The sequence below is a fragment of the Podarcis vaucheri genome (genome assembly GCF_965113315.1).
Source record: "Podarcis vaucheri genome assembly, chromosome: 1".
NCBI lineage: Eukaryota > Metazoa > Chordata > Lepidosauria > Squamata > Lacertidae > Podarcis > Podarcis vaucheri.
The window spans coordinates 93,752,424-93,766,677 of NC_138759.1; the positions used below are offsets into that span (position 1 = coordinate 93,752,424).

At 41.8% G+C, this 14,254-nt stretch overlaps 1 protein-coding gene across 3 annotated transcripts in view; it reads left to right on the top strand.

Annotated features, from left to right (window-relative positions):
• The window catches only part of SLC15A2 (solute carrier family 15 member 2), a 70,573-nt gene that overhangs the window by 4,507 nt on the left and 51,812 nt on the right, over window positions 1–14,254 (top strand). Inside the window, exons 1-4 of one of the 3 annotated variants that reach the window (XM_082235401.1) lie at window positions 7,025–7,096; window positions 7,407–7,453; window positions 11,897–11,984; window positions 13,900–14,041. In XM_082235401.1, the coding sequence (XP_082091527.1) occupies window positions 11,978–11,984; window positions 13,900–14,041 (149 nt within the window). In that variant the 5' untranslated portion in view covers window positions 7,025–7,096; window positions 7,407–7,453; window positions 11,897–11,977. The other 2 variants (XM_082235400.1, XM_082235399.1) reach the window with 2 other exon arrangements.

Sequence of the window (14,254 nt, forward strand, 5' to 3'; positions counted from 1 at the left end):
TTACTCATAGCTAGCTAATGAGAGAAGCGAACACCAATGCATATACTTAAGCAATAATCCACAAAACCCCACCCTTGCACTTCCTCTAAATGGGAGCAACACTATATGTTATGCTTAACACACAGGGCTGCCTCTAAAAATGTAGCCCAATGCTGAGTTATTCCATCTCAACGCCATGCTCATTTAGGCACGTCTTCTCCTGTTGTGTGATATTATCTCAGGGGTGCCAACTTGAATAAAATATTGGGAGGGGCCCAGGTAAGCCCCACACTGCTTAACTGATCACAAGATGTGGCATGCAGACACCGTTTGAATACCAGTGCCCATCATCTTTGGTGGGAGACCGAAGGAGTAGGCTCCTATATATGATAACATTTGGTGTTTCCCCACTGCTGCCAGCAGGAGCCAAATATGGAGTTATGGCAGAAAAGTTCACATCCCAATCACCTTGCAATGCATGTTGCAAGTGCAGTGGTACCTTGGGTTACAGACGTTTCAGGTTACAGACGCTTCAGGTTACAGACTCCGCTAACCCAGAAATAGTGCTTCAGGTTAAGACCTTTGCTTCAGGATGAGAACAGAAATTGTGCTCTGGCGGCGCAGCAGCAGTGGGAGGCCCCATTAGCTAAAGTGGTGCTTCAGGTTAAGAACAGTTTCAGGTTAAGTACGGACCTCCGGAACTAGACAAGCAGCTGCCATTTTTAGCAGCAGCCTTGCGTCAGATATGAACAGAAGAAGCTGCCTTATACTGATTCAGACCGCTGGTCCACCAAGCTTAGTATTGCCCTCACAGACTAGTAGCAGCTCTTTAGAGTTTCAGACTGGGGACATCCCCAGCTCTGCCTGCAGATGATGAGGACTGAATCTGTGCTCTTCTGCATGCAGAGCAGATGCTCTTTCACTGAGCTACAGCTGTCCCCCCAATGCATTGCTCTGTCCAGAGACAGGGGCAGTGTGAATTGCCTTTTTAGTACGAATGATGTTGCTTTTTGTTGTTGGACGTAAAACAGCCGGTAAAGAACTTGCAGGAGGGCCAGGAATGGCATGGGGGTAAGGCCTTTGCCCTCCCAGGTCATCTTGTGGCTATAGACATGCCCTTTAGCAAGTCGCTGAGCACTTGTATGACAGACAGCAGCAGCAGCAACAGAAATGACAGAGATTTTTGCCAAGACTTGAACAGCAGAAAAAATAATAGGGGTGTGTGTTCCTATAAAGTTGTTCACCTTAAAATGCGAAGCAATGAACAGCAGCAAGGAAAGAAGGGTTCTACATTACAATAACAAAACAAGGAGCAGATAAAACATAGGCGCCCTGGCCGTGGGTGTCCCTGAAGGGAGCGATGCAGTGGAAATAATGTTTGCTGTTTCGGTATTGATTGCAGAGGTAGCATGCAATTTGATCTTGGGGCTGATAAGAAATGAGAGACTGTGAACTTCACGTTGTAATTTGGTTCTGGTATGGTTTGTGCTTGTAATACATTTGTCTAGAACAGGGGAGGGGGGACTTTTGGCCCTCCAGATGCCACCGGACTACAACTCCCATCATTCCTGACCAGTGGTTCTGCTGGTTTGGGTTGATGGAAGTGGGAGTCCAGCAGCTAGGGGCGTCTGGGGGCCCTCCAAAATTTCAAGGCATGGGGGCCTGGCTCCCTCAAAATCCCATGGTGGCCATGCGTGTACACTGTGAGGTATGTTGACATCATTCACACAAGCCGTGCAGCGTGCGCATGACACATCAGCACACTACACAGCATGCGCGAGTGACATCAGCATGTTGCACGGCCAAGGCCCCCTCAGTCATGGGGCCAAGCAGGCACACTTGCCAGCGACATCTGGAGAGTCACAACTTAGCCTAAGTAGGCAGTGGCGTAGCGTGGGGGGTGCAGGGGGGGCCGGCTGCACCGGGCGCAACATCTGGGGGTTAGGGTTAGGGGGCGCAAATTACTTGCCTTGCCCCGGGTGCTGACAACCCACGCTACGCCACTGTAAGTAGGACAACTGGAGAGATAGATTTATATCCCAGTCCTCCTTTGCCCAGGCAGTAGAATCTCCTGTACACATGCAGCTGCAGAAACTTTGATCACAGTCAGGATAGACCCTCGTGTGCAGCCTAGAAAGAAGTGATCCTGCTTCAGGCAGCACCATGAGCAGAGGCGGTTTTAGGGTAGCACAACTGGTGCAGCTGCCACAACAGTGCTGTAGCATGGAGCCCAGGAGGCGGCGTGGGGCCAAATGTTGCTGTTGCACAGGGCACTGCTGAAACTTGAGAGCCCAAAGTCTGCCACTGCGATAAAAAGAGGAACTGATGCCTGAATGGTACAGCAAGACTTTTAAAAGCTCTAGGGGTAGGGAACCTTATTCAGCCCAAGAGCCACATTTCCTCATGGATGATCTTTCTTCTTTTTTTTTTTTTAATTTTAAAAAGTTTTTATTGTAATCCAACCTCTAAAAAATACATATACATTGTTAATATTAAAACAAATCACAAAAAAAGATAAAAAGACAATAACATAGTTCAAAAATCGATATACAATATTTCCGATCCTTGACTTCCCACCACCACGACGAGACCTCTATCTCAACGATATTTACAGCAGTGTCTTATGCTAATCGTCATGTTTTACCTCACAACTTTTAAATTATACCTACTGTGACTTTGGTGTTTCCTAATGTCATCTCCATGTATGAAAAAAATTTATTCCAATCATTAATAAATTTCGTATTTTTCTGATGCCTAATCTTCTGCGTCATTATTGCTAAGTCGATATATTCAGTTAGTTTGGTTCGCCAGTCCATAATTGTTGGGATGCTGGGGTTTTTCCATTTCTGCGCTAGCAGCACCCTAGCGGCTACGATTGCGTACTGAAATAAGGTTTGGTCATCCTTATTGATCTCACTACCCGTCATTCCTAAAAGGAATGCTTCGGGTTTTTTTGGGAAGGTGTACTTTAGCATCTTTTTTAATTCGTCATAAACAGAGCCCCAAAACTTCTTTACTACATCACAAGACCACCACATATGAAAGAAGTCTCCCTCTTTCTTCTGGCACTTCCAACAGGTCTTATCTCCGGTTTTATACATTTTAGCTAATTTTGTTGGAGTGATGTACCAACGGTACATCATCTTTTCCATGTTCTCTCGGAGGCTGACACATGCTGAGAATTTCATATCCTTGGTCCATAGTTTTTTCCATTTATCATATTCTAGGGGATGTCCTATGTCTATGGCCCACTTGATAATAACTTCTTTAACTTCCTCATCCATGGTATCCCAGTCTAATAGTTGGTTATACATTTTAGTTAGGTGTTTAGACTTCCCTTCTATTATTTCTAACTGGAATTTGGATTTGTTTTTGCTCATCCCAACTTTTTTGTGCTCATTCCATAAAGAGCTAATTTGGTGGAATTGTATCCACCCCGTTAATTTATCTTTTAACTCTTCGTAGGGCCTAATTTCCCAACCTTTCTCAGATCTTTTCAAAAGTTCGGCATAGGTCCATCTTCTACCTTCCATATTCACTTTTTTACTTACAAGAATATCTATAGGTGACAGCCATAAAGGGATATCTTTTTCTACCAAGTTCTTACATCTGTTCCACACTTCCAGTAGCGCCCCTCTTATGATATGACTGGAAAAACCTTTGTGCACTCTCCCCTTATCCTGCCATAGGTAAGCATGCCATCCATACCTAGCATTAAAACCCTCCAAATCCAGTAAGTCGGTGTTATCCAGTACAATCCATTCCTTCACCCAGCATAAGCACGAGGCCTCATAGTATAGTTGTAGGTTCGGTAGCGCAAATCCACCTCTATCTCTTTTGTCCGTAAGCAGCTTATACTTAATTCTGGCCCTTTTGCCCTGCCAAATAAATCTAGAAAGGGTCCTCTGCCAGTTTTTAAACATCGTTGTACCCCTGATTACCGGGATATTTTGGAATAGGAATATCATTTTGGGGAGGATGTTCATCTTGATAGCGGCCATTCTGCCTTCCCATGAGAGGTGTAGTCTACTCCAACTATCCAGATCTCTTTTACATTCTCTCCATGTTCTGTTGTAATTGTCCTCCACCAAATTTATATTTTTCGTTGAGAGCCAAATACCCAGATACTTAACCTTTTTTGATGTCTTTATCCCAGATTCTAGTTCAATTCTACTTTTTGATTGTTCGTCTAAGTTCTTTACCAGCATTTTTGTTTTTATTTTATTCAATTTGAACCCAGATAATCCCCCAAATTCCTCCATTGTATCAATGATTGCATTTATCCTTTCTAGAGGTTCTTCTATTGATATTACTAGGTCGTCGGCATAAGCCTTAACCTTATATTCTTTTTTACCTATCTTAATCCCTCTTATTTCCGGAGTACCTCTAATCTTGTTCAATATAACCTCCAGTACCATGATAAATAACAGGGGTGATAATGGACACCCCTGCCTTGTACCTTTTGTGATCTTAAATGAATTTGTTAGATTACCGTTAATACTAAGTTTCGCTTTCTGGTTTGAATAAATTGCTCTAATGCCCTCTAGGAATGGCCCTCTTATTCCCACCCTCTCCATACATTTAATGAGGAATTCCCAGGATACATTATCAAAAGCCTTTTCGGCATCTATAAAGATTAGGGCGGCAGGGATATCGATCCTAAGGTCCAAATATTCAATTATGTTAACTACATGCCTCACATTCTCCTTTATCTGCCTACCCGGCAGAAATCCGGCTTGGTCCCTATGGATTGCTCTATTCAGATATTTCTTTAACCTGTTTGCCATTATTCCTGCAAAAATCTTGTAATCATTATTGAGCAATGATATTGGTCTGTAGTTTGCTATGTTAAGTATTTCGGAGTCTGCTTTGGGTATTAGTGTGATATATGCCTCTCTCCACGAATCCGGCATTTCCCCTCCTTGGAGGATATTGTTAATTACACTACAGAGAACCGGGGTCAGATGTTCCTCTAAGGTTTTATAATATTTTTGAGAGAGGCCATCTGGGCCAGGGGCTTTTCCGGGTTTCATTTTCTTGATTGCATCTCTGACCTCATCCATCGTTACTGGTTCATTTAGCATTATCTTTTCCTCATCTGTTAGATCTTCTTTCCCGTTCCTTTCCAAATACCTACCTATCTCGTTTGTATCTTCCGCCTCTTTCTTTTTATACAGATTTTCAAAGTATTGAAGGAACTTTCCTTTGATCTCACTGGGGTCCTCTATTATTTGATCTTCAAATTTAATTTTATTAATCACCTTTTGCTTTTGCCTTTTCCTCAGTTGCCACGCTAGCAACTTACCAGTTTTATTTGCTGATTCGAAATATCTTTGTTTCATCGTCTTTATTCCCCATTCTACTTCACGATTCAGCAGTGTTGAGTATTGAGTTTGTAATAATTTATAGATTTGAATATACCTCTCATCCCCAGGGTTTTTTGTTAATTTGTCCTCTACTTCTTTTAGTTGCTTAACTACCTCTTCCTTCTTTGCTTCTCTCAAATTCTTCCTAAATTTGTTCTGTTGGATCAAAAAGCCTCTAAGGACTGCCTTACTGGCATCCCAGACCACATTAATTTTTGTTTCTTTATGCAGGTTATGATCAAAATATTCTTTCAAAACATTCTTTGCCTTATCAGTAATCTCATCTTGTTCCAGTAGATAATCGTTCATTCTCCATCTATACGGGCCTGATGGAGTACCTTTTATTTCCAAAAAAATTGAATTATGATCCGATAATGTTCTGGGCTCTATTATACACCTCCCCGCTCTCAGCGTAAGCTCTCTGGAGACCTATTCTATTCTATTCTACCCCAGCTCTGGTGTACTCCAGAGAAATGGGTAAACTGTTTCTCTGTAGGGTTTTTGTATCTCCAAATGTCCAATAAATCTAAATTTTCTTGGAGATCATCAAAAGTTTTTGGGAGTTTCCCTTGCTTCCCTTTCCTTCCCTTTCCTTCTCTTTTCGCTTCTGTCAATATTAGGTTCCGGGACTCCATTCAGGTCCCCTAGTAAGATTAGTTTGTAATTTTCTAATTCTAATAGCATTTGTTCCAGTTTTTTGTAAAACTCGGTTTTATTTGTATTAGGGGCATATATCGATACTACGTTAAATCTTTCCCCTTGGTTGGTAATCTGGATCCCTAATCTGGATGATCTTTCAAGGGTTACTTACCAGTGGTAGGCAGAGCCCAAGGCAAAAGTGAGTGGAGCAATGGCTGTGACTCTTTTCCTTTTGTCCTGCATGTTCTCACAGTGGGAGATGAGGAGATATAAATTGATGGGTTTTTATTTTTACAATATGAGCAAAAACCGGGCAGAGGCCAATATGGACAAATAAATCTGGAGGGAGTGGATTTTGAGGGGCTGGGCATCTTACACACTTTTAATTATACACAGTAGTTCTAAGCTTCCTGTTCTCCCCCACCTCTTTGTTCAAAAATGGTAAGTCCTTTGTGAGGTACTAGGGTTGCTAGCTAATCTCCTCCTGTGGAGCAGGGTAAGCTATAAACAACCCTGCAGGAAGCATCTCACAAAACACAAAAACAGTTACATACAAGCCCTGCCCTTATCTCTGCAGAGGGGTGCATGAGGAATCCATTTATTACCTATACTAGTAGCCTACGGTGGCTGCACAGATAAGAGACTATTAAAAAGAGGGTCAATCAAAAGAAATGTGAGGAGCTCTTCGCAGTTATTTATTTTATGTATGCATTTATTTATTGCTCTTATATCTTGCTCTTCCTGCGGCAAGCTTATTGGGGAGCATTTTATTAGCGCGATATCAGAGTCTTTTAAAGCCAAGCAGCGCCTAAATAGCAAATGAGCAGCAGAAATCTAAGTGTAAGCCACACAGAGCTCATTTGCTCTGAGCTCTCAATGCATCATTTTGCTTCAGCCAGCTAGTTTCAAATAGGCGGGGATGCCTGTGGTTCCTGCAGAATAAGCCTGCTATTATAGCAGAGATGGCCCAAAGCCACAAACCTTGCCACTAATTATGAGTTTCAACATTTGGAATAGGGATTATCATTCAGTATGCATTTCGCTTGACTCAACACAAGGGTTACTCAGAGTACCTGAAGTGTGCTCAGAGCAAACGGCACACAGCCCTGCCTGCAGGTGCTGAGGACAGCCCTGTGACCCTTGTGATTTAGTGACAGTTTCACCAGCCCAGTTTAACTTTACTCTTCTCCTTCCTCATGAAGCTGTCCTCCTGCCTCAGCCTGGCAGAGAGAAAAATGTGCACAATCAGGGTTAACTTAAATCTGAACTAAACTCCACTCATTTGGAAGTCTTCCCAACCAACTCACCACGACAGCAGAGAGTTGTGTGAGGCAAACTGGGGAGGGAAAAAGGAAAAGCATAGGATGGACCTCTCAGGGAGAAAAGAATCTAAAGAGACTCTGTTCACTTTTATTTCTGCAGGAGATAATCCTTCAGAAGGAGTTTGCCCTCCTGAGAAAAAGTCCCCGGTAAGTATTTGATCTGTCTTGGTTGGGGTGTGGTGGAAGGGTTGTGGTGGAGGGTTGTATTTATTTTGGGGCGAGTTTATTTTGCTGTTTCTTTCAACTTCCCTGGAACAATTCTCGAGAGCTTGCTGCTCTCGCCTTCCCCTGTTGTGCTTTGGCCTCAGACAGACAAGCACCATTTCTTGCCTAGGGTTGGTATTAGCATTAGAGATTCGAAACGAAATTCTTTCTTGCTAACCTGATTAATGTACTAGAAAGGCAGCTCAGACAACAGAGGAACAAACCCGAGCCAATGGCTTCTTTGGGAATTACCACTTCTTGGAATGCATTTCCCAGGCAAAAACAACACTCTTTTGAAGGAAGCAAGAATGATATACATAGGGGGGGGGGTGAGCCGGCAGCTTTGCTTGCTGGATTACAAAAGTGGAGGCAGCTTCCAATTCAGCGGCAATATTTTGATATGGGTTAGTTCTATTGTCAGAATTTCCACTAGATTTTTTCTCCTTCTTTCCCCTCTCTGAGGATAAGTGCTCCTGAGCCTTTCTAGCTTATTCAAAAGCACACATTTTATTCTCCAGACTGTATTTGTAGAGAGCTAGTTTAAAGATTGCTGCAAAAAGAATAGATACGCAATGGTGAATTAAGGAAGAAATTAAGGTAGATGTGCAGTCAAGCACTGGAGTAGGAAGTACATAACCTTCAAAGAACAAGATTGTGCTATGTATATTTGTAAAAGTCAAAAGGCTAATGAAGAGGAACATACATGATGATACAGATGGAGAGGGGAAACCTTGCTGGTTTTTAGTAAAACAAGGGGTGGCTTGGTGAGTGCTCATATGTTGGAATGTCCTCTCAATCCATTAAAAAAATTAATAGTGTTAATAAAAACGAGGAGTCATGGGGAGAGGGTCTAATTGGGTCACTCAGCAGCATGACTAGGGATAATCTGGAAAAGTGTTCTGATTGAGGTTTTGATCAGATGAATTTCTTTCACTGTATACAGTTTTGTCATTTGTGCAGATTCAAGGATGGATACAGGAACGCATTAGCATTGACACCTGTGCAAATTCATAAGTTAATGCTGTAATTACTTTAAGGAATGAGCCAACATAATTTTGTGTTGTTCCCCTTAATGTCAATATCCACTGGAAGAAACTATGGGCTATAAACAAGTCAAAGTGCAAGTAGATAAATAGGTACCACTCCGATGGGAAGGCAAACGACATTTCCGTGTACTGCTCTGGTTCGCCAAAAGCGGCTTAGTCATGCTGGCCACATGACCCGGAAGCTGTCTGTGGACAAACACCGGCTCCCTTGGCCTATAGAGCGAGATGAGCGTGCAACCCCAGAGTCCTCCGTGACTGGACCTTCTGGTCAGGGGTACCTTTACCTTTACCTTTAATGGTTTAAATTTTTTTATTAAGCCCTGCTCCCACACACAAACACAAAACTGGTGTTTGGACCAAATTATGTGATCATACTCCCCCCCTTTAAGTATTATAGGGAAGCAAGCTCACAACATTCCACCATGCCTATCAGGCATACCTGTTCCAGTGAATATAGTGTCTGAGAAGGTCACATCTGTACAAAATGCAGTGTGCGTAGGCCTGAAAAATGTTCAAGTTCCCTCATACATTATGGGAATTGACCAAATTGCTTGTTCTCACACATACAGGTTGGTTTATGTTTATTTGTGTTTACTCTATTCAAACATTATGTCACATTCGGATGCCTGACAAGACAGGTTTCCCAAATAGACAAGGTGGGAAGGAGTGATATGCAGGATTGAAAGCAGTGGTGGAAGAAGTTTAGCAAGGCCACATAAATCTCCTCAGAACTTGGGAGGTAATTGTTGCAGATTAATAAACAGAGAAAATCAAAGGTTCCAGAATAAAGTGTTCTGGGTTAATAAAAATTATTTTCAAATATTAGAACCAGGGCTTCCAGACCTCTATTTCGTCTACTAACACAAATGAACCTGGGCTGCTAGTAGAAGGAAATTTCAAGGGGGAAAGTGATGGGCAAGGGAAGGTTTAAGCACCCTCTTCCTGCCTATCATTTCTCTGCTGCAAGTTGCACCCGCCCAGAACTTCTTTGCAAGAAGCAATCGTGTCTAGGTTTGGAGGCACTGGAGGTGGAATAGGTAGTTCTGCCCTCGGCTGAAATGTAAACACACACTTGGTTAGGAGCAACTTAGATTTTCAGTTCTATTCTTATTAATGAGATGTAGGGTTGAGAGAAAAAATTGATTCAGTTCACATTTAAAGGTGAGCTTGCCTAATCCGTACTTTCTGAAACTATGACAGTACCAAAATACAGCCATCTTGCAAAATTTGTCTTTCTCTGAATTCTGCAATGCAGCTATCCCAGTAAAGAAAATAACCAACTGATATGGAAAGCTGAATTTAAGACTGGAAAACTGGGAAACTGAAATGGACAGATTCACCTATCCCTAATGAGATGTGTCTCAATCCTCTTTAAATTCCACAGTGATCCTGATATATGTGCTTTCTGGTTCACATCATACATTAACTTAGAAGGAGAAGGGTTTCCCTCTTCTTCTGGCATTGATGTGTGTTGTTCTGCTAAGATGCATGAAATGATGCTAGGTAGATGCTATTTTTACTTTGAAAGAAAATAATTGCTCATTGGATAATGACAGATGTTTGAATGAATCCAAACAGAGTACAAAATAGGGGTTAGTGCTCAGGAGCATCCTTGTCATGCCTAATGTACTAATCCTCATTTTGAATTCATCCAGGTTTTTGACAGCATGATGACACTCACCTGATTAGTGAACACTCCTGATAGGAGAGCAAAAATTCTCCTTAACAGAAGTTCCAGTGAACATGTGCTGGATGGAGCAGGATTGCTGCTGCAGACTCAGCATTTTATGAGCATGTATAGAGAATCCCTCCATGTAGAACTGTACGTGTGGAGGGCTTTTTCTGTGTGTTCAGCAGCTTCTGATTTCCAAGGAGTTCATGCAGGAGCTCACTGCATATATTCACATGAATGCTTGTTGGTTGGGATAGAGTCTTCTGAGGAAGTGCAAGTTTAATTGTTTTGTTCATATCTGCAGTGCCTAAATATAAATTTCTAATTTCTAAATTTGGGCCTTCGAATTCACCTAACCAGCTAGTTGCTGTCAGAACCATGTCACCAGCACTGGATAGGCTGTTTATTCCCCCCACTATCAGATGGGTTTATGTTTCTCCATAGGCTATGCTGTCTCTTTTATGTCCTGAGATAACACCACAAAATGATGCAACAGCACTCTGGGGAAAATGCCAGCTAACATTGTTTCCTTGTTTTACAGTGAAGCCTCACAAAGTTGAGGACAAAGTGAGGGCTTGGCTCTGAATGCAATATGAGTGTCACGTTGCTTCCAGTTACATAGTAATCCTTTTGCGTGTGATGTCTGGAGACCTGTGTCTTACTGACACTGGCATTATCATTTTCTTCCCCCTTTTTGTTTATTTTTCTGTTGATGACATAAACTACTGGATAGGTGGAACCCAAGCATGCTGGGATTTGCTTCGTGGTTAGAATTAATCACTAAATGGAACAAATGGAACTTTCTAGAAAAGCAGTTGACATCTGCCCTGATCACTTCTGATCCACAAAAATTCTTCCTCCTCTTTTCTTTCTTTCTTTCCTTTTTTTTGCCAACAGCTGTTTTCCCTCACATAAGCTGTCCCTTAGACCAGGTGGTCATGTAATTATTCGTTTCGTTTCATTTATGGATCACTTCCCATAAAACATCCCAAAGCAGTTTAACAGTGAAAAATATCAATAATATAAAAACAGCAATAAGAACAATTTCAAGTCCAAGGCAGATAAGGACAGGGATTTTTTTTAAAAATCCACACGTAAAGGGCTTGTTGGTGAAGGAAGGTCTTCCAGGTGTGCTGAAAAGGTAATGGATAATGTATGTCTGATATGTGATTGGCGTTCCAAAGGTAGGTGCTGCCTCGTGAAAGGCCTGGTTCTCCATCATATGGAAGAGGACTCCTGATGAGAAGGTGTCTGCAGGAGGCCCTTTCCTGTAGAGTGCGGTGACTGGGAATGCAAAGGATGAGTTTGAAGAAAATCATGAACACACATTTGTGGTTCCTGTTTATCTAACTTGCAAAGCTGCAATTATGCCTGCTATAGCTGGAAAATTTATACAGAGGGAGAAATATATATTTCAAACGTATTCACCTCCATTTGACATTCGTTCACTGTGCTGATTGTCAGCCTTTGGGCAAGCCTTTGTATATTATAAACTCTGTATTTCCTTCGAATCCCTTCTCTGGGGACATCTGCCAATTCAGTATTGAATTATAGGTCTGTACATTTGATTCTGGGATTCTGCGTGCTGTGCGTCATTATGTCAACTGTACATATGACCGAAGGACAAGTTTTGTATGACACTACCTTTTTTCTGGTTTGCTTCTTTAGAAAGTATGTGGTACCAATTACCCTCTCAGCATCGCCTTCATTGTGGTGAATGAGTTTTGCGAGCGCTTCTCCTACTATGGCATGAAAGGTGTGTGTTATATCTTTCATCATTTCTCCACAGCTTCTTGGAGAATAGTTTGGCTCTCTTTGCAATTTGTTTTGCCTTTAGGATGATAAAAGGTGGCCTGTGGGTGGGAGGAGAGAATTAATAGTAGGAATTATCTGAAAAGATTCCTTGCCTTCAGATCTTAAATTGCCTCAGATACCTCAGCTGTCTCTGATACGTGTACACAGTAACAGGATAGACTGAAAGGTTATAAACATGGTGCCAGAGGCTGCTTCCAGGTGGGTGGCTCCTGAATAATTGCACTTCTGCTGTAAGCTACAAGTGAAGTTGCACTTGACTTTCCACATTATTGGGAGTTCTGAACTTTTTCTGTGTCTGCATGCTGCTGTGTTCTGTACACAAGTGCTCATGACATAACTGCTGTGGGTGGGGCCAACTGAAGCTCAGCACACATCTACTAAAACCCTTGCAGCAGCCATTTTGTATGGCCCTATTTTTAAAACCTTGTCTTTTAATAAGCTCTAAAATTCCTTCTTGCCTTTGTTAGTGAATGAAAGGTATAGTGCTATAACACTATAATGCTGTTTTGTTTTTGTTTTTTTTAAAAAACTATTTCAGGAATACATGTATACAAAAAAAATCACCTCTCTTGACTATGTAAAATGGGAGCCGTGTACATTTTGCTAAAATTGCTTCGGTCAGAAAGAGCATTATATAACAGATTTGGTGTTACAGTGCTCTAATTCTCATTCATTTTTTTTAAAGTGCCATAATACTACATTTTAAACAAAAGATTTAAAAAATAACCTTTCTGATCGCTGCTATTTTAGCAACATGGCAAACATAGGTTACTGGTAGGAGTTTCAGTGCTTTTAAATAACATTAATACACACACAGAGAGAGAGAGAGAGAGAGAAAGAGAGAATCAAATCCCCAAACTTTTAAAAAGATAGAATACTAATGCTAATCTACACCTGTGGAGATTGCATCACTCTTCTATTCTTCTGAAAAATGTCAGACTTTCTGTCTTCTGAGAAAAGGTGGGAAGAGCCACAGGAGCAATAAAGGATGAAAGCATTGTGTGGATGCCTCATGAAAAGTGTGCAAATGAAGCATCAATTCCACATCAAGCACCCATTGTGACAGCCCACTTGCGCAACTGCTCGTCCACTAGTAGAAGCCATATTCTTAGCCATAGTGCAATAGCCCAATTCAATGAGTGTTTTGTGCTTGAGTAAAAAGTTTCATAACCCCCAACTGAATGTTATTATTATACTTGGTGACAGTTAAGCTTATGCATTACTATTTGTGCTACTGCTCGGACATCAACTCTCAAACTGCTTGCACTAAAGTTATGTTGGATCTCGCCCCCTGCTATGGAAGCTCTCTCCTGTCTTCCCTTTGGGGACAGTAATATGGAAGCAGAACTGGAAGCTGGTCAGCAAGGGCTACAATCTCTGGAGAATGACCAGGAGCATATAGGGGAGAGAAAGGAAGAGTGACAGGAAAAGGTCTATTGGTCTGACATCCAGGATTGCTTGCTTTTCCTCTGTTGGAGGCTGTATGCTTGTATCAGTGGGATGATAGCTAGAGACTGAGAAAGGGCAATTTGCTCATCACTGTGTTTTCATGGTAGTGAAAGCTGAGCCTCCTTGGGTTTCTTTCGGTCATTGTTGGCATCGGCCTGCCTCAGGAGACAATGGAAAAGTTGCGCCTTCAGGGGTAAAGTCAAACTGTTGGAGAGTTACAGAGCCTGGTATGGCTGTAGAGTTTTCATGGTAGTGAAAGCTGACCCTCACTGGATTTCTTTCTGTCACACCACTGGTAAAAGCACAGAGCCTCTTTCAGGAAAAGAAAATGGCAGTTATTGTCACACTCTGGGGCTCACACATTGTTTATGAAACTCATTGCTTTTGTCTTTGTTTTTATCCCTCAGCCGTTCTGACTTTGTATTTCCTCTACTTCCTTCACTGGGATGAGAATACATCCACCTCCGTCTACCATGCCTTCTCAAGTCTGTGTTACTTTACACCTGTCATTGGTGCCCTCATGGCTGACTCTTGGCTGGGAAAATACAAGTAAGGATACAATATATTACATCTTCAAGTGAAAGATGGGAGAGGAATTTTTTCAGCTTACATTTTAATGCAACCTTGTTTAATGCAAATTTGTGAAATTTGTGGTTCTCTGAATTTTGCAATGCTGTTCTCCAACCAAATGATGTGTACAAAAGTGGGTATGTTAGGGAAATGCATGCATGACAATGTGCATATTAGTGAAAATAACATACA